Source organism: Cydia amplana, chromosome 21 (genome assembly GCF_948474715.1).
Source record: "Cydia amplana chromosome 21, ilCydAmpl1.1, whole genome shotgun sequence".
NCBI lineage: Eukaryota > Metazoa > Arthropoda > Insecta > Lepidoptera > Tortricidae > Cydia > Cydia amplana.
In genome coordinates this window covers 9,120,563-9,141,100 of record NC_086089.1, presented here as the reverse complement: position 1 = coordinate 9,141,100, position 20,538 = coordinate 9,120,563, and the positions used below count along the sequence as shown (strand labels likewise).

At 40.1% G+C, this 20,538-nt stretch overlaps 1 protein-coding gene across 1 annotated transcript in view; it reads right to left on the bottom strand.

Moving 5' to 3' along the window:
- The window catches only part of LOC134658214 (prolow-density lipoprotein receptor-related protein 1-like), a 197,808-nt gene that overhangs the window by 166,992 nt on the left and 10,278 nt on the right, over positions 1-20,538 (bottom strand). The window contains 3 exon segments of the mRNA XM_063513823.1: positions 4,155-4,301; positions 4,923-5,084; positions 5,769-5,936. Coding sequence (XP_063369893.1) covers positions 4,155-4,301; positions 4,923-5,084; positions 5,769-5,936 — 477 coding nt within the window.

Sequence of the window (20,538 nt, the reverse complement as noted above, 5' to 3'; positions counted from 1 at the left end):
TATTTTTATAATATGCCCTTATACAAAGATTCAAGCCCCGCACTCAAAAAAATATTTGATGTGCATACAAACTTTCAACCCCTTTTTCACCATCATGGGGGATGAATTTTCAAAAACACTGAAATTACTTTTCTTGTATTCTTATAATATGCCCTTGTACAAAGATTCAAGTCCCGCACTCAAAAAAATATTTGATGTGCATACAAACTTTCAACCCCTTTTTAACCCTGTTACGGGATGAATTTTACAAAACGCTGAAATTACTTTTCCTATCTTTTAATAGTAACCCCAAATACAAAGATTCAAGTCCCGCGTTCGAAAAAATGTTTGATATCCATACAAACTTTCAACCCCTTTTTCACCACCTTACGGGATGAATTTACAAAAACGCTGAAATTTGTTTTCTTGTGTTTTAATAATATATCTTTTGACGAAGTTTCAAGTACCCTGCTTAAAATAAAATTTGAACCCCATACAAACTTTCAACCCCTTTTTAACCCTGTTCGGGGATGAATTTTACAAAACGCTGAAATTACTTACATTGTCTTCTAATAATATCCCCAAATACAAAGATTCAAGTCCCGCGCTCGATTAAATGTTTGATATCCATACAAACTTTCAACCCTTTTTTCACCACCTTGGGGGATGAATTTTCAAAAACGCTGAAATTAGTTTTTATGTTTTTAAATTTAATACCTTTTTGCAAAGTTTCAAGGACCTAGCTTAAAATAAAATTTGCACCCCAAGACGAATTTTCATCCCCTTTTTAACCCCCTTAGGGGTTCAATTTCCAAAAACGTTGCAATTACTTTATTTTGTAATCGGCTATTATGCCTTTCTAAGAAGTTTCAAAGCATTTGTAATGGATTCAAACTTTCAACCCCTTTTTAACCCTGTTAGGGGATGAATTTTCAAAAACGCTGAAATTACTTTTCCTGTCTTATAATGATATACCCATATACAAAGTTTCAAGTCCCACACTCACAAAAATATTTGATCTCCATACAAACTTTCAACCCCTTTTTCACCATCTTGGGGGATGAATTTTCAAAAACGCTAAAATTAGTTTTCTTGTTTTTTCATATAATACATTTTTACAAAGTTTCAAATTCCTAGCTTAAAATAAAACTTGAACCCCATACAACCTTTCATCCCCTTTTTAACCCCCTTAGGGGTTGAATTTTTCAAAATCGCGTCTTATCTCTTGTACACTTTATAAATGCAACCTAGTGTGCAAATTTCAACTTTCTAGCTTTTGTAGTTTCGGCTCTGCGTTGATGAATCAGTCAGTCAGTCAGTCAGTCAGTCAGTCAGTCAGGACACTTGCATTTATATATATAGATTAATGACTAACCTATAACTAAATAACAAAACTAATACATGCATACACTATTATCATAATCGTAAAATTTAAGCATCTCCATGCTTGATATCATGCACTTTCTTGCAACATAGTGTTTATAAACGACTGTTTCAATGTTAGACATGTGACTTTAACCTTGCCATCAATGAAACATTCAACATATAAACTATCCTATCTCAGCCATTTCTAAAGTTAAGTATCTTATATTTTGTCATATGATAGACAAAATATTATCAATTTTCATGGTATTTTAGTTTCACAAAATTCGCACATAGTCTTTAATTAATTAAAAAAATAATGAGTTTGTTTCATTGTGTACTGATACTGGTGTTCAGTGAACATCATGTTTCATTGTTTACTACATAAAAATGTTTCATTGTGAGACTAGGGGGTGTTTTTTGAAACAATTAAAAAAACTGCACCAAAGAGTGAACGAAATTTAAAAATATTTTACTCCAAAGTAACTTTAATACACATAGAACACAACAAAAAATGAAATAACGCCAAACTAGACTCTATATCTTGGTAAAAAATTGCGAAACATAAATGAAAAATATTACTTTTGTCGCACGAATTCACAATAACGCTCGTAGCAACGTGCTCCTTCTCCGAGGCGCGCTCGCGTATTGGGGAGGTGGTGGGGTTCCCTGAGCCTGCCCTTGCTTGACAGATGGCACTAGCTGATAACACCTAGTTTCCGAGATATCGCAAAGTTTCACTGTGTACGATTGTTTCAATGTTCGACAAGTGACCCTAGACATATACTAATATTGATAAATAATATTGGGAGAATGTGACATTTGGCTTCATCAAAATTAATAAGCTTTTGTAATATCCGCGACGGCGGTAAATAGGTACAGAGGGCCTACCGCGAACACCGAAGTTCTCAATATGCGAGCATCTTTCTCTTTTACTCCCATTAAGGCGTAATTAGATTGACAGAGAAATTGCCCGCAATTTGCGAACTAAAGTTTTCGGAAAAACGAAATAAACCATTAAAACAATACCTAAACATATATTAAAAATAAATTATAACTTTAACTAGTAGGTACCCATTAGGGTGGAGCGGAATCCAAAATTCTTGAATATAGCAATGGAACCCCTCTAAAAGGATGTCTAATTTTTTATTGTTTAAGGAAAAAAAATATTGGTATATACTTTTAGCCCTCTACTATTCGATTATATATAGCAATATTTGTATATTTTTAAGAAATTTAATTTATGCTTATTTTTTTATAACAAGTTTTATTCATTAAATAACATCTTTTTGTTACAGATATACTCGATTCCTATACTTATTTTTGTTTATAACGTATATTTTTATGACATGGTAAAACCACGTAAATAGAGGTTTTATGGAAAAGGCCCTTTAACCCGGATATTGTGCACAAATTGCAGTTTACAACTTATTACAGAACCGTGAAAACTATTTTGAACGTGATAAGATAATAAAAATACTACTAGTAAAAGTAAATATATGCCTAACATACGTGTGAACATGACCCAAAAAGGGCGTAAGCGACGCCGAAGGGCAATATTTGACGCTCATTTAAACATATAAGTAACCCATTTTTTGCAGTAAAATGATACATTTCGTAATCAATAACACCGTTACTTTGGCACAAGAACGTCGAAAAAAAAATAACTCATATATTTTTTTTACACTGTAGCATTTTCCTTGTTTTGCATGAAATTGCTGTTTAATATGAAAGTTTGAAATTTTATTATTTCATAAATATCGTAAAAGGTACAAAAATTTTGGTAATAACTTATTAAATGCTTATTAAGTATTATATAATTTCAATAAAATGTACACATATTAGTGAAATAGTATATTTAAATAATTGATGAAAATTTACCTTTATTAATTTCTTTAGCGGCTGGGTAGAGGGCTAAAAGTAGTGTTTATTTTGAAACTTGATATAATCACTATAATCTACATGACAAACTGCAACTTTTTGTACCGGTTCCACATTGATAATCAAATTTTTATTTTTTCCCATACAACGACGCTCCACCCTAGTACCCATGCCGTGAGCATAAGCATGGAGGTTGTGGGTTCGAGCTCAAAACCCGGCTAGTACCAACGAGTTTCTCGAAATGTTAGAGGAAGTTCATAAGTATGCCTATTAGGTGTGTTCAATTTGCTGTGAAACCTTAGTCTAAACCAATATTATATTATCTAAGTAGGTACATATGGTGAAGTATTAAGATGTTTCATTCCACTTACCCGTCATCAACTCCAAATTTTGTAAACATTGTCGTTTTTCAGCTTGAATCGCCTCGTGCTGACTTTTTACAAGTGTAAAATTATTCGTTATGCGGCAAAGTAACTCCCGCACGCCGGTTTTGTAAGGTTTCACCATGTTTATTCCGTTCATCACAAAACACAACGAATATTTAAACGATTTTGACAAACACATACCATAGTGCATGACGTTTACTGACTGCTAAAAAACATTGCCATATGTAGTTTTTTAATTCGATGTCAAATTATTGCGCTGCAGACTTTCTTTGGTTTGACTCTATCAGACATTGTCGTTTGTCAATATTACATACAAAATAGCCAGGGAGACTCGCGGGCCGCGGGTTGCCGACCGCTGGTCTAAGCAATTAATCATATTATGCTGAAACTTTATCCAGACGCTATATTTACTTTAACTGCTGGAACTAATTCCACGCAGACGAAGTCGCGGTCAAAAGCTAGCAATAAATATTATGGGGAGACTGTCACGCGCCGCGTCGCCTAGGGTTGTCAGACACAGTGTTGTTAAGATACTAGTCTACTCACAGTTGTCACAGATGTCCCACTCGTCTGAACCGTCGCGGCAGTCGCGTATAGAATCGCAAAACGACCGTATAGGGACGCACTCAAACACCCCGCCTAGGGGTGTCGCGCACCGCGCCGTGTTGTTTGGACATTTGAACTCCTTCTGACCTGTAATAGATATAACAATTAAAGTAAAAGTGCAAGATACATTGGGGCTTTGAAACTGCGCCTGAAACGGTTGGCCTTAGTCACGTTTATTTATTTATATGAGCCTAGAGTGGAGTGTCCCATTGCTGGGCAAAGGCCTCCCTCCTCCCTTTCCACGTATCCCGGTCTTGAGTCTTGACCCGTCTCGTATCGAATTATAATATGATAGCATGCAGTGCAATAAGAATCGCATATTAAACCATTTTACGTCCAAGTCCGTACGATTTTCCCCAGTAGCATTGCAGCCACGTTCAGTATGTAAATGCTGCAGAATTCCGCCCTCAAGTCGCTTCATGTTTCAATATTGACAGCTCGATGGTGTAAATAAACAGGCAAAGGCAATAGGTATACATCCTTCATACAACTGCAGAAGTTAATTATTTATTTGTTGATAATAACGGTACAGTTCTTCCCCACTACGGCGAAAAAGTCTACCGGAAGGCGGTTCAATTCTAAAGTGCGTACCTACTTAAAGTACAGTCAGTAGTAGCGTGTTCAGATAATTTTGAACTACACTCCCGCTTAGCAGCTTCGTCTGCTGCTAACATATATTTGTGCATAGTTGACTGTACATGTACGTACACGTGAAGGGGTCCTCGTCGGAGTCGTCCCGCTGGCCGCAGTCCGTGTCGCCGTCGCATCGCCACGCGGCCGGTATGCAGCGCCCGGTGGCGCAGCGGAACTGCCCCTGGCTGCAGGGCGACGTGTCTGTGGCGTTTGTGGCCTCGGAGTGGCTAAGGTGCTCTGGAAGGAAATAAGTTTCATTAGTCCTCATGCCATTTTTAGTAGGATACCGTCAGAAACAGACAAATTTATAGAAAAAATTTAAAGGTGCGCCCAAATCATTCGCATAAGCCGCCAGCACACCATTTACGAGTAGTGTGCTGGTTCATGCTACATAATACGATGTGCAGGACGTGAGCGCTTACACATCGTATTATGTAATGGCAATGGCAGTCGCAAACGAGACAACACCGAAAACAACAACGGGAGCAATTTGCGAGCTTTTCGCAAACAAGCATATTCCACGTGGTCCGGCATAGGAACTGGCCCGGGCCGCAGGAGATGAGGCCGTCCTCGGTGCCGTGCGAGGGGAACGTTAACTCCTCGCCTGGTAAACCTGACAGGGGCTACTTGCCGCAGTGTATCTCGGGACAGTGGTCGCGCGCGTCGCGGCAGAGGAACTGGCCCGCAGGAGATGATGGCGGACACAGCGGGCACGCCCGTGTGGCAGCGGCTTCTTACCGCAGTGTATCTCATCCGAGCCGTCGGGGCAGTGGTCGCGCGCGTCGCAGCGCCACGCGGCGGGCACGGAGCGGGAGCCGTCGCGGCAGAGGAACTGGCCCGGCCCGCAGGAGATCAGGCCGTCCTCGTTACCGAGCGAGGGGAATGTTAACTCGCCTGGTATACCTGACAGGGGCTACTTACCGCAGTGTATCTCGTCCGAGCCGTCGGGGCAGTGGTCGCGCGCGTCGCAGCGCCACGCAGCGGGCACGCAGCGGGACCCGTCGCGGCAGAGGAACTGGCCCGGCCCGCAGGAGATGAAGCCATCCTCGTTACCGAGCGAGGGGAATGTTAGCTCCTCGCCTGGTATACCTGGAATGATATACATATGACTAATAAATTTGATTGAATATTTGCATTGAGAGGAACTAGGAATACAATGAAACTAATCGGTAGCCCTTTACGAAATCTATAGTGTTGCAAACAGGAGCGTTGGCAATTTTAAATCTTGATTTAGAGTAGATAGAGTTTTATTCTTGTATCTGCGTTTATTTTTAATAGAATGTGTAAAATAGCCATTGTTATGAGTTATGATATATCATGTTCTTATGACTCTAAACTAAATAAGATTGTTTGTAAAATATTTTTGAATCACGCATGGTGCATGTGACTGCTAAACTGCACACATAGATCAACGTCTGTCCGTTTGCGCATCAGACTAAAATAGCATAAAATTAATCTAATAAGTTGATACCTCTTCAGCGTTTTCCTACTGATACTAATTTGCCCGCAGCTTTAATGAAATAAAGCAGACTTACAGAAATATTTGATTAGTTAAATGGTCTGAATGGAAGTGTATTTGTGCCTAGCCAAGATGACAATCATACGTCGACAAACGCCAAACGAAAAGTAAAAATGCATCGGAATGACACTGATGACAGGTGCTATGAAAAGTCAGTTTAATTGGGTATTTGACTACTACTCAAATCAGTTTTCTTTTTTCGAACCGTCAAAACGATTTTGCTACTATGGAATTTATTTATTTATTTATTTATGAAACACTAGCATGTGACGTCACAATCAAATTACCTACTCTTTATAGTTTTATACGGGTTTTAAAATAGAAACTGTGTCTAAAAATAACTGCGGTCTACGTTTCTCTATTAATATTCTGGTGCTTTATTTCATGCATGCATATTATTAGTTAACAATTTTAGGTATAACAACGCAAATGCATTCAGAAACAACGGTTCCAACTCCATATTGCTAGCGATAATGCTGAAAGGCTGCGAGGTCACCTCCGACTAAAAACAACTGACGATCTGAAAATACGACAAAAGTATGCAGAAAGGTCAAGGGTACGTGTCAGACGTTTGTGATGTGTTTTTTCGGTAATATTGTGTATTCACAGCCAGAATATATTAACCACAGAGAAAATACAGTAATTGTCGGATATTCTTTCAAACGCGCGTCTCTTGTTTAATAGGGAATATTACGCAAAAATTCTGCGTAGGGGGCGCCACTCCCAAAATAAGTCAGAATCTAAGGGTCTACCGTAAACGAGAGAGTCGAAATTTTGGTTATCTAACCTCTCTATCACTCTTGCATATTCGAGCGATAAAGAGGCAGGTAGCCGAGTTTCGATTTCGCGTTTCCCGGTAGGCCCTTTGTAAACAAACCGCCTTGATGTATGTCATATTTGATTGTCTGTGAAAACTTGGCAAATAACAGTTTAAGGTACAGTATGTATAAGTTACTCTATACCATAGATAGAGTAAGTTATACATACTGTACCTAGAGCCCATAGTATACTAAAGTCACTACTGCTGCTCTCTGGCGGCAAAACATTGCAGTAATACTTCTCCTATTAAGCTTTGGTTTCCTCCGAAAGCGGTGCCGTCATATAGCGGCCGTCTCCATACAAATACTACGACATCCATATTTAGCCGTATTATTTAGTATGGAGACGGCCGCTATACGACGGCCCCGCTATCCTAGGAATACCGATCTTTACAGTCGATTTTAGGGGAAAAACGATACATATGACTGACACTTATCTGACACATATCACTGAAAGTTATGATAGAAATGCTCCTAAATTGAAGCACTCACCTTGTGACAAATTGTACAAGTTGAAGTATATTTAAGTACGTGTAAATTACCGTAAAGGATGACTCACGCTAGACCGGTTATCACGTGGTGCTTTCCATAGAAAAAAAAGCGCCGGAAGCTCCGGCCTGGCCCCGGGCCGGTCTAGCATGAGTGAGTCCTTTATAGGTACCTCTATAGATTGGATGAGTTCTACATTGTAACCTTGCTTATCAGTAAGGTCGGGCCACTGGTCGGACACGCATGGAGATTTTTTCAGGATGTTACGTTTAAGTACATCAAATGACTGAATGTTTATGATTATTGCTTATCATTAAAATATGATGTTTGTAACTTATAATATTTCTATATTTTTCATCATTATATTCATAGCATCTTCGCTATATTGCGACTATATTTTAGACGACTGGATCTGTGTAAGAATGTCCTATAATTTTTTTTTCCAGTGCGCTATACATATTTTTTATCTAGTCACAAAATAAATAATAGTACTAGGTACAGAAGATTCACTCTCTAGCAAAACGCGTCTATTACGATTAGGACAGATATGACCGCTAGGTGGCGCAAGCGCCACGCGCGGCTTATGGCTAGGCACCAAAATTGGTGTGGGACGGATGTACTTTTAGGTACTTGTTGCAACGCGACGAAATCGCGGAGTGAGCCACGCCTGGTCTAGTCCATATTTATCTAGGCTTCTTGCGCGCGAGTCGGTTATATTTTATTAAAGATTATAAATTAATTAAAACCACAGAACATATTAAAGAGGTTAGAACGGCTATCGCGCGCAGTTAGTATCGGAACCGGTGTCGCCGCTCGTTCCTCTCCACATTTCCACATTTCTCGCGCAACGGTAGTAAAAACTTGTGTGCGTGGTGAATGGATACGCCTCCTTTAGACAAATTTGATGTCTGGCTTCTTAATTTGAACGTTATTGTGGCGCAAAAGGCATGTTTACGTTTTTCGGTCAGCGCGGGGAGTACTAGCATGCGAGCGTTTGCTCATAACCGGCGGCGACACGTACCCTGCTCGCATCGCCATTCTACTTGTTCTGTAATTAAAACACAAGCCCTACTCGCACTAAACCACGTTATACCCATACTGTTTATTTGACTAGCACACAAACATAAACTATAACCATCTGCGCAGGAGTTCATGCGGGCACACAGATGACTTGCGTACTAGACGCAACACACAACGAATAGAAATAGAATTAATTTATTAGTATTAGTATTAATAACTCAGAAGAGGAAATAATACAAAACAGAAAAACATAGAAAGAAGAAAGTACCACGAAATGGTCTCAGTATGGTGCTGGCGTCTTCCGAAGAGACCATCCGGTGAAACAATCACGACAGGTAACAAAATGAACAAGAAAAATTATAAAAGAGAAATAAATGTACATATGGTAATCTAAAGATTAAATAGTTATTTGTTTTACAAGGGGGCAAGGTTGTTGTTTAACCGCTCGTGCTAATATTGATACCCGAGCAAGCGAAAGATTCCAAAATTGAACTACGAGCGTAGCGAGTGGTTCGAAAAATGGAATTATGAGCGTCGCGAGGATTTCAAAGCACGAGGGTTAAACAAAATTTGCCCCCGAGTGAAACACAAAATTTTTCACCACACCAACCCGAAGCAAATATTAAATGTAAAATATCAGACAAAATCAAACCAAATCAAATCCAAATAAATGTTATTAAATATTTATCATCCAAAATCATCATTTAAAAGTCTATTCTACCAGCAAACATAAGAAAACAACTCAAAATTTGCATTTGATTACTTTGCCCCACATGTGAATAAAATGCAACTTTGCTATCAGTTTTTGAAGTGCAAAGTAAGCTTTTCCGAGCTGGTGTGGTGAAAATAAATGTATACTTACAGACAAAATGCATCATAAAGAAAACAGAAGACAGGTTTTAGATGTGTGTCTGATTTTTTTTTGACGACCGATCTGGCCTAGTGGGTGGGGTTCGATTCCCAGTAAGGGCATTTATTTGTGTGATGAGCACAGATATTTGTTCCTGAGTCATAGATGTTTTCTATGTATTTAAGTATTTGTATGTTACATATAATATATGTATCGTTGTCTGAGTAGGTACCCACAAAACACATCTTCGTAAACGCATTATGAACGGAGTCTGTAGACACTAGTCTATGTGCGCGCATGACGTCGCATACGTGTCCCCTCTTATACCCCGAGCCAATCATGCCCTAATAGGTTCGTTGAATGCGAACGGAATTGAAACAACAGATCTGTATGCATTATTTATACTATAACTTATAAGGTAAACCCGGCCACTAGGCTGTAGTGCTTTCTTAATAAAAGTTAAATTGAGCAAGAATTTACTTGATTTCTAAGTAGGTACCAGGAGGTGCCAATGCGCTCACAAATATCTGAACACGCCTCTATTGTCAAGGCGTTTAGAGTCATGTTCAGATATTTTTGAGCACCTCGGCCGCTCCGATATATTTGATGGTGACTGTACAAGCTTTCTATACAAGCGTTTAAGGCTTGGCCAAACACAGAGCGCGACGCAGCGCCGCGTGATGCCGACGCGATGACTGTTCAAACAGGGCGCGCGCGGACCGCGCTCTCAACACGCCCTCATCGCGCGCGCGAACGCGGCGCGGCTGCGCGGGAACGCGGCGTGGCCGCGCGCCACCGCTCGCTGCCTAACGTCCGATCCGACTGATGTGACCCAGCGCTGAGCACGCGCCGCGTGGATGCAAGGGGCCGCGCGGCGCGGGGCGCGACAGAAGCGGGGCGTGATACCGGCGGGACCAGTGTTGCCAGATCTACTGATTAAGCAGTAAATCTATCTGATTTTAAAAATATCTACTGATCTACTGCTTTTTGCTGGTGAGCTACTGATTTTTCAAAAAGGGGGGGTAAATTTATAAAACCATCATAAGACCTGTCGTCATGTATGGATCAGAGTGTTGGGCCCTAAAGGTGACGGATGAGAAGATATTGCATGTAGCGGAAATGAGAATGTTAAGATGGATGTGTGGTGTGACAAGAATGGATAGGATAAGGAATGAGTATACGAGTATAAGACGAAGCCTGAAAGTTGCACCCATAGTAGAAAAAGTAAGAGCGAATCACCTAGCGTGGAATGGGCATGTGATGCGGAGGGATGAAAGTCATGTGACGAGAAAGGTATTACGAATGAATGTGGAGGGAATTAACGGGAGAGGAAAACCGAGGAAAAGGTGGATGGTCTCTGTGTGAGAGATGATATGAAACGAACGCAAGTAAATGATGAGATGACGGGCGAGAGAGAGGTATGGAAGAAAAAAACATGCTGCGCCGACCCCAAATGAATGGGATAAGGGCAAGCGAATGATGAGTAGAAAAAAAACTTGTGCTCATTTATTAATTATAATAACAGAAATAAGAGACAGAATGATACTCTTCATTTTACTGTTACTGACAATTTGATTTGCCAGCTATACTCAATTACGCCCAGTTTGTCAGCAGAAAAAGGAAAAAATAAATAAATTTTCTATGGGAGGTTGGTGTCAGGTCAGAGCATAATTTATTTATTTTAAACGTTACCTATTGCAGACATCACTTTTTAAATCTACTGCTTTTTTCCCCTATCTACTGCTAAAACGATTTTTTTTCTACTGAATATTTCAGATTTCATCTGGCAACACTGGGCGGGACGCAGTCTGTTTGACGTCGGTAACCTGTTAGCATGTGCCGCGGTCGCGCGGCGCGGACGCGGCGCTGCGTCGCGCTCTGTGTTTGGCCAAGCCTTTATCGCTGGCTGTGTTTCAACACAGGTCTAAACATCGACGTCTTTAAACAATTATCGTTACGCCTTATAGAACAAAGTCCCCCGCCGCGTCTGTCTGTTTGTGTGTATGTATATTTGCGATAAACTCAAAAACTACTGAACGGATTTTCGTCGTATCACCTATCAATAGAGTGATTCTTGAGGAAGGTTTATAATCTGTGGTGTATAATTTGTTAAGGTGTAAGTGTAGCCCGTGCGAAGCCGGGCCGGGTCGCTAGACTCGCTAGTAACCAGCATAAACTTAATGAGATTTCGTTCTTTTATTATAGAGATGGGGGAAATTAGATTGGAAATTGCTATAGTTTGGCCATGGACTATCTCATTACAAATGAGATAATCATACTGTCTATGTATTACGCTAGTACTAGCACCCAAAAAAAAGGGATCAGTGTTGTTGTTTTTTGTTCTTATTTACTGACAAATTGGGTTTGCCAGACTATAGTTAAATAGCTTGAAAAAATGTTAATACACAGACCTAATCTACAGCGTGTATGAGGAATTTTATGAAAGTAACGGAAGCGAAAGAGGTATGTCAGGATCGTAGCAAGTGGAAAGCCGTGGTCTCTGCCACCCCTCCGGGAAATAGGCGTGATTATATGTATGTATGTAATCCACAGCCTACCTGTAGACTAAAGCAGGGTTTTGGCCACTTACAGACCGGCTCTCCCTCCCCCTATTGCGGTGTCAGTCGCCGGACGCGGATATCTTGAGGTCACCCGTACCCGACCTGAGATACTCTTCAAACCGGCAAGAGCGAGTCAAGGTCTCGGAGACCAGAGTAACATGGTCTCTTATACCGTTAAGTAAGATTAACATTACCTTGCTCTTACCCTTTCGCTGTTACTTTGGCCTTGGTCACTTTTTCTTGGATATAGACACAGCTTATAAACCGGGTTTCTCTCCCCCTGTTGTGGGGGCATCTCCGGACGCGGTTATCTTGAGGTCACCCGTACCCGACCTGAGATACTCTTCAAACCGGCAAGAGCGAGTCAAGGTCTCTCAGACCAGAGTAACATGGTCTCTTATACCGTTAAGTAAGATTAACATTACCTTGCTCTTACCCTTTCGCTGTTACCTTGGCCTTGGTCACTTTTTCTTGGATAGAGACACCGCTTATACACCGGATTTCTCTCCCCCTGTTGTGGGGGCATCGCCGGACGCGGTTATCTTGAGGTCACTCGGACCCGACTGAGATACATGTCATTGAACAAGCACGGCGCGTCAAGGTCTTGGGAGACCAGTTAAAGACCAGATGATTTCTACGAAGCTAATAAATGTAGAAGCAGCAGACGACGTGTCGTGGTTTCATATCGCTAATATAATATGTTACAATTTCGAACCAGACTGCAGACGGAAGCGCCATATCCAGTTGGTTCAGGTTCCGACTTTTTTGAGTGAGAGTTGGTGAGAGTGACTCAGGACTGGCCATACGGGCAATAAGATTAGGGCATGAATGGGGCCAGTACAGCGGTGTGACACCGCTGCAAGGCGATTGGTTGAGGAGTTCTCGGCAACCGATTTTAATTGCACGGGCGGTCAGATGTTTACCTAGCTTGTGGATTATCTTTCATGCATACCGACGCACAGTTAAGACGACAGCCTAATTAAGACCTTATTCTCTTATAGCATTGAGAATAAGGTCTTAATTAGGCTAAATTGGCAGAGGGTTTCAGTAATTAATTACGGTCGAATTGTATATCTTATTATTAATAAAGTAAAGTTAAAATACCTACCCAAATAAACCTCTCTATTTCCACCTAAATATTTCTCTCAATCTCGTTGTAAAACTTGTAAATCTCCGGCTAACATAATATTCAAACAATTAACAATTTTAAGCGCTGATTACATTTTACTGACGTCAAAATGTATAATGCGCTTTACGCGATTGTGATAAAGCGAAAAATATTAATATTTGAAATGATACAGTACGTTGGCAATTCGCAGTAGGGTCCTGAGTGTGTGAGGGGACGGAAATGAGCTCAAATAACATGCTCGTGCGCACCCTGTGTTCCCACGAACATACGGATACTCTCGAAGTTATTGGTCGGTTCAAGACAAAGAGTTATTAGTGCAATAACCCCACAATTCCGCCGTTTCGGAATTTTTTTTTTTCGATTTTGCGGCCTAGCTACCGTCATAAGCGTAAGGTGATAAATGTATTCACTATTCATTACTTTTCTGTAATACAATAGTTCTTGTGATTACGAAACGGCCAAGCCACATATTTTGACCAAGGTGTAGAGTTTGTGAAGTTAGGGCGTGTAGAGTTAGAAGCTTGGCTCTAAACGAGACCTGGCGGCCTCGCCAAGGTGACGATCGCTATCGCTTCGCCATCGAATCTCTTTGTGTCTCTCTATAACTCTTCCATATTAGTGTGACAGTAACAGTTGCGTTTCGTTCGCTACGTAGCGTTAGCAATTGACAGTGGAAGCCATAATTATGGTCTCGTCTTGGTAACATTTTACATGAAAAAGTTTTCGTTGGATAATCTATTCATAATGTTCTTAACATGGACACAGAATAAATAATAGTACTAGGTAGGTACAGAAGATTAACTCTCTGACAAAACGCGTCTATTACTTTACGACAGATATGACCGCTAGGTGGCGCAAGCGCGAGCAGGCATCCGTTCCGTAGCGGTGCGCGGCAAGTACCATTGGCTAGACACCCAAATTGGTGTGGGCCGCATGTACTTGCGGCAGGACGAAATCGCGGAGTGAGCCACGTCTGACTTGGAGCAAAGAAGGACCATGTTACGATACAAACACATCACGATATTATCAATGCCTTCACATTTCATCGCGGATATCTGCATGACATGACCCTACCGAGATAAACAGACTGTCTCAAGTGGGGAGTCGTTGACTCATATTATGCGTTTGCGCAGGACAGATGGCTACTACACATTGGTGCATTCGCTTTTGTTTAATAACCGAGCGCGATAGCTTTTAGTTGAGAACATTTCAGCTGCGACCAGACTTTCTTTCAGAGTGGCGAGCTGGGAGCATAGTCAACATGACGATCGATGATAGAAAACGCCGATTGAAACTTAAATAATGTATGAAAATAGTCATGTGAATGTTGTAGCATTTGTCCGGTATATTTTTAGATAAAGATAAAGGGTTCTTTTTAGGGTTCCGTATTCCGTACCTCAAAAGGAAGAAAATGGAAGCCTTTTAGGATCACTCGGCGTCTGTCCGACCATTCCCCCCCCCCTTTACCTCTAAACTACTGGGTCTAAAATTTTGAAAAAAAAAAATGCTCTAATTCAAAATAGTTTTTACCTATAGATGACAGGAAAACCTATTAAGAAACAAGCGTGAATCGGACTTAATTGCTTATTTTTTGATCCGACCCCTACGGGTTTTTTAAAGTTTTTTGCACATAATTTTTTTTAATTAAAAATTGGGTAATGTACGGAACCCTCGGAACGCGAGTCCGACTCGCACTTGACCGGTTTTTAAGAGAACATACATCGATCTCTTGTTAACCGAGGTTCGTTTTCAGTTAAATATGCACCTAACTAAAGGGGCCCACTGATTACCAGTCCGCCGGGCGATATCGGCCTGTCAGTTGTTCGGAACTGTCAAATTTTTGTTCTAACTGACAGGCCGATATCGTCCGGCGGACTGTTAGGGCTGATTTAGATGGCGCGCGAACTCGTATACGATTTTAATTACATTGCGCACCATTGAGGTGACAGCAATTCAGCCGACCGACCAAATGACGCAATGTAATTAAAATGAAACTCGCATGCGAGTGATGCGAGTAATCGCACCGTCTATTTGAGCCCTTAATCAGTGGGCCCCTTAGCGCTAATAGTATCCCGCATGCGCAGTACGTAGGTACAAGTCGCCAACTCGCCATCAGTTATATCGAAGCGGCCAAGGCGCTCACAAATATCTGAACACGCCTCTATTGGCAAGGCGTTAGAGTGCGTGTTCAGTTATTGTGATCACCTTGGCCGCTCTAATAGTCCTAGTTTTGTGATACGTGAACGTATGAGATCGGCAGTTTTTTGGCCGAAGCCAAGCTCGTCGGCTAGCTACAGATACAGATAAAAAGTTGCATTCGCAATATTCAAAATTGAAAAATTCAAATTCAAAATATATTTATTTCAAGAAATACAGAAATTTCCATAAAAGCAGTACAGTGATCCCCACACTAGGCTGAGCCTGTATCGTGGGAAATGTGGGAATCTTAGACAAATACCGAATACTCATACATTACTTACCTAGGAGAAAGTACTAGATGATAGTATAGGTACTTAGCGGTGGGTCACACCAACAAGGAATGACAGGCGTAGGTTTTTTATGTACCTAAGTTGGTGTTACTCGTATATTTCCTTGGGAGTATAGTAAACAGGCACAATTTCACCCACGACACGAAGGCTGGTTCAACGACTCGATAGTGATGCGCCGTTGGCGATATTCTTTCTCGAAAAATATTGCCATAGGCAACGTTGCTATTTCAACCTATCGTATTTGGTCAAAAATCGTTAGTCAAACCTTGGTCGTGCCGTATAGAGCACAAAAACGCAAAAAGTTGACTCATAATTTGACTGACTGTCCTTCCGTCCATCAATCGAATCTCTGTGCTTTGCCACCACATAGAATTTTAAAAATTTAAATTTAAAATATATTTATTTCAGGAAATACAGAAGTATCAATAAAAGCAGTACAGTGATCCCGCCACTAGGCACAGCCTGTATCGTGGGAATCTTAGAGAAATACCTAAGCTCTATACAATTATACCTACCTAAAAATACGCTCTCTATAGTGTGTTCAGGAAACGCTCATTATGACCGCCATTGTGTTTTTACATAGTATAAACTTTCTAAACATTATTACAAATAAAATAATGTTTTAATACTTTATTTTTGTGGTGGTCGTAATTTGAGGTTTTTGAGCGCATATAGAGGGTTTATGATATGATTTGTGTCAGGGTTCGAAAGGATAACTATCAATGATAGTTATCTTGATAATTATCGTGATTTGTATGCTTGATAATTATCGTGATTTGTATGCTTGATAATTATCGATTTGATAATAACCTAATAAAATTGATTAGAAAAAGCAAGAAACGCCCCAATTATTTTTTACTATTAAATAATTCAAATAAAATAAATATAGCACCATCCATACCTGGTATAATTATCGCGATAACGATAATTATCAAAGACTATAATTATCTGGATAATTTCGAACCCTGATTTGTGTGTAGAGTCAGGCTAAAGCTAACTCTGCGCCGTGCTTGCTAGTACAGAGTGTGCAAGTGTTATTTTAAACGTCATAATTTCATATAAGTTAGGCGGGACATGTTGCTAGGCATAGTAATGGCAGGTGGACTAAAATGTTAACGCAATTTTGGCCTCTTTCGGATGAAAGAAGCGCCTGGCGTCCGTTGGCTCGTTGGGTCGGTGGATGATTACGGGTCACTTCTGGATGAGATTAGCTCCGGGACAAGTGGCGTACTAGAAGTGAGGTCTATGCTCAGCAGTGGGCGATATAGGGCTGATATGATGATGACTCTAGGATAAATATTGATGATAGTCACATCACTATTCTAGCTCTCTGCAGACACCGTGCAAGGTCATTACTGGAAGCCATAAACGAACTGTTTACTCCGCGTTTAGCGAACGCTAGGAGACTCACTGTGATTGGAAATTCTGCCGTTGCATATACGTATATAGATACTTTTGCCATATAGTCTGATACATATCTTATCTTATCTTTAGATGCAAGCAAGTTAAATGCGGACTGCTATTTTCAACACAATAAACACCCTGTATGTGTTTATTGTGTTGAACCAAATTGGCCCATTTAGATCGGTCAGTATGGGAAAATCTGAAACTAAAATACATACGACGATCTCTTCTTAGGAACTATGTCATCGATTTTAGTAACAAGAAAAACTGCATTCATACAATTTTAAAAAAAATGTGTACTCACACTCAGCTCGGGAATCGACTCCGGACATTTTGAAAAATAAAACTAACACTATTTCTATTTAGATTTCGATTGTATAGGTCTTAAGCAGTAAATGTTACTATGAAACATGATGTCTGAAATTAATAAAATGCATTGTTTTCATATACTTTAATTTATTTTAGTAAGTTTTCGAAATTACCACCATGTTTTTCAATACATTTTACATACATTTTTTTAAATTGTATGAATGCAGTTTTTCTTGTTACTAAAATCGATGACATGGTTCCTAAGAAGAGATCGTCGTATGTCTTTTAGTTTCAGATTTTCCCATACGACCGATCTAAATGGGCCATCCTGTATATCATTATATATAATATAATTCTTCTTCCTCGTGTTATCCCGACGGCTCATGGGAGCCTGGGGTCCGCTTGGCAACTAATCCCAAGAATTGACGTAGGCTCTAGATTTAAGCGACTGCTATCTAACCTTCCAACCCAGAGGGGAAACTAGGCCTTATTGGGATTAGTCCGGTTTTCTCACGATGTTTTCCTTCACCGAAAAGCAACTGGTAAATATCAAATGATATTTCGTATATAAGTTCCGAAAACTCACAAAATCATTATGTAATATGAATATTCAAATAGCTATTATTATCATTTGTAGGCTAATACAGACGTTGTCACCTCAAACCCGTTAACCATAACTCTAATGCTACATGATTGGCTTATTACGTTATTACGATCAACATCAAATAGGTCTCGATAGGTATTTAATCAGTGGGCTAACCGGCCTAGCCTAGGCGTTAGGCTATAAGATACTTGCATAACTGTCATCTGATAGGCATATACGCGTAGGTATTTCAGGTAGATATTATACAAGGTGGCCCTGAATAAAGTAGGCACCTGATTATTAAGTATTTATTAAGCTTTATTTTCTGAACTTGTTCATATTTTTAGGGTTCCGTACTCAAAGGGTAAAAACGGGACCCTAGTACTTAGACTCCACTGTCCGCCTGTCTGTCACCAGGCTGTATATCATGAACCGTGATAGCTAAGACAGTTGACATTTTCACAGATGATGTATTTCTGTTGCCGCTATAACAACAAATACTAAAAACAAAACAAAATAAATATTGGCGACTATACAGTCAGCAGCAGCTGCTGCTGCCTGTACTCCTGCTAAAGGCTGAACCACACAGTCGCTCGTAAGTATGTCTGTTTCAAATATATGTATGCAGTTGTTAAACTATAATAATTATATAAATAGACTGTAAGTACTTAACACTGGCGCCAACGCCAACCTAGATTACCATAACATATGCGGAAGCTATGTGCATCTATAAATATATCATAATAATAATTATTGCAATGTAACTCATGTTTGGCTACTACATCACTGTAACATTGTAAGTACAGTTGATTTGCGTACGTACTATACTGACCGCAATTGAGTTTCCAAAACGTCCCGCTCGGCGCGCTGTTCAAAATCCCATACAAAATACGTCCGTCACGCTATCGAATGAATTTACATTGGGGGTTCTGAGATAAGTGGTAGACTATAAAAATAGTGAATCATTTAGTGTTTAGAAAAAAAAAATTTTTACCTAGGGCACCCAAAACAAAATGTACGATGATACATATTAGCAAAAAACATATAAAAAGTATATAATTAGATATACGTACCATAATAAATATTATTGTGTCCTAGCTTGGGTTAGGTTAGTTAGATTAAGTATTAGTTACACATTTCATGTAACCGCTGCCGCTGCGCCGGCGCAGGCGCACGCTCCGCTGCGTTCTTCTCAAGTTACGTAGCCCTTACACACGTCGAGGGAGTTCTACCAACCACCTATGTAAGTGCGAAAGGGAACGGGCAAAGTGACAGGCGATAAAAATGGAACCATGCTGCGCCCGCTGGTTTGAGGCCCGAGAAAGGATATAGGATAGGCGCAGACGAACCTGCGGTGCCGTGGTGGACCCAACTTCGGTACATACAGGGTGTCCCAAGCAAGAAGTAGTGATATACTGAAGCTGGGAGGTAGAGGACCTAGAGGGTAATGCCTAAAAATGTAATGCCAAGAAAGATAAAATTACCCAGTATGTTTTATTTTTCGAAGCGCCCTTGAAGTTGTGAACATACTGGGTAATTTTATCTTTCTTGGCATTAATTTTTTTTTATTCCATTCAAAGATCTAACGATAGTAAATGTTACCATACTGAATTGGTCTATCTATCAGCTTAGCACACAAAAAAAATCAAGCATGTACCGCAATAATTCACGTCACCATAAATAAAAATCTCATCGTACTCGGCGATAGGTGAAAAATTAAAAAAAAATCATAACTCCGAAAATACGAAAAATCGCGGAACATACATGGGGGTGATTCAGATAGCCCTCTAGGTCCTCTACCTCCCAGCTTCAGTATATCACTACTTCTTGGGACACCCTGTATAAGGAGCATGCATTGTTCGTAAGTCTATTAAGGCTGGGTTACCTGTGTCCTTGGAAAAGATTAACATAGGTATAATAATATAGCCTATAGCCCACGGGCTTATTATATGGCTTAAATACATCCTCAGTGAATTAATTTATAAATTATAAATGTATATATTGTATATAACCATGAAAATATTTGTCATGCAAAAATCTACCTTATCATTACGCTATAAGGTCTACAATTGGCTGTGTTTGTGGTTAGCGATTTTGGATTCAAAACATGTCGTTAGATTACATTATGCAGCTAAGGCCTAGGTGTTAATATTAATACATCAACATCACCTTATATTATGACAGAATTGTCGGCTTTTGTATGTAAGCTGGGCTATTAAGTTAGTTCCAAAAGTTATCCCGCTGGGAGAACCGATTGTTTTTAAATGCCTTGTAAAATTGGTAAAATCAGAACTATTATATTTGACCGAGGGTCTCCGTTTCATCTTGGGCAAAAATGCTTTCGTATGCCCGGAGGAAGTGCTCCCGGTACTGGTTCTCTAAGATACAAATACAGTACCGGAACCGTGAATTCCCGGTTCTCGCCATACAAACTCAGTACCGGGAGCATTCCCCATCAGGCCTCGGATGTTCTCCTTTGCGGGTCGCATTTCTCAAACGAGTCTAGAGAAATGTTAGCAG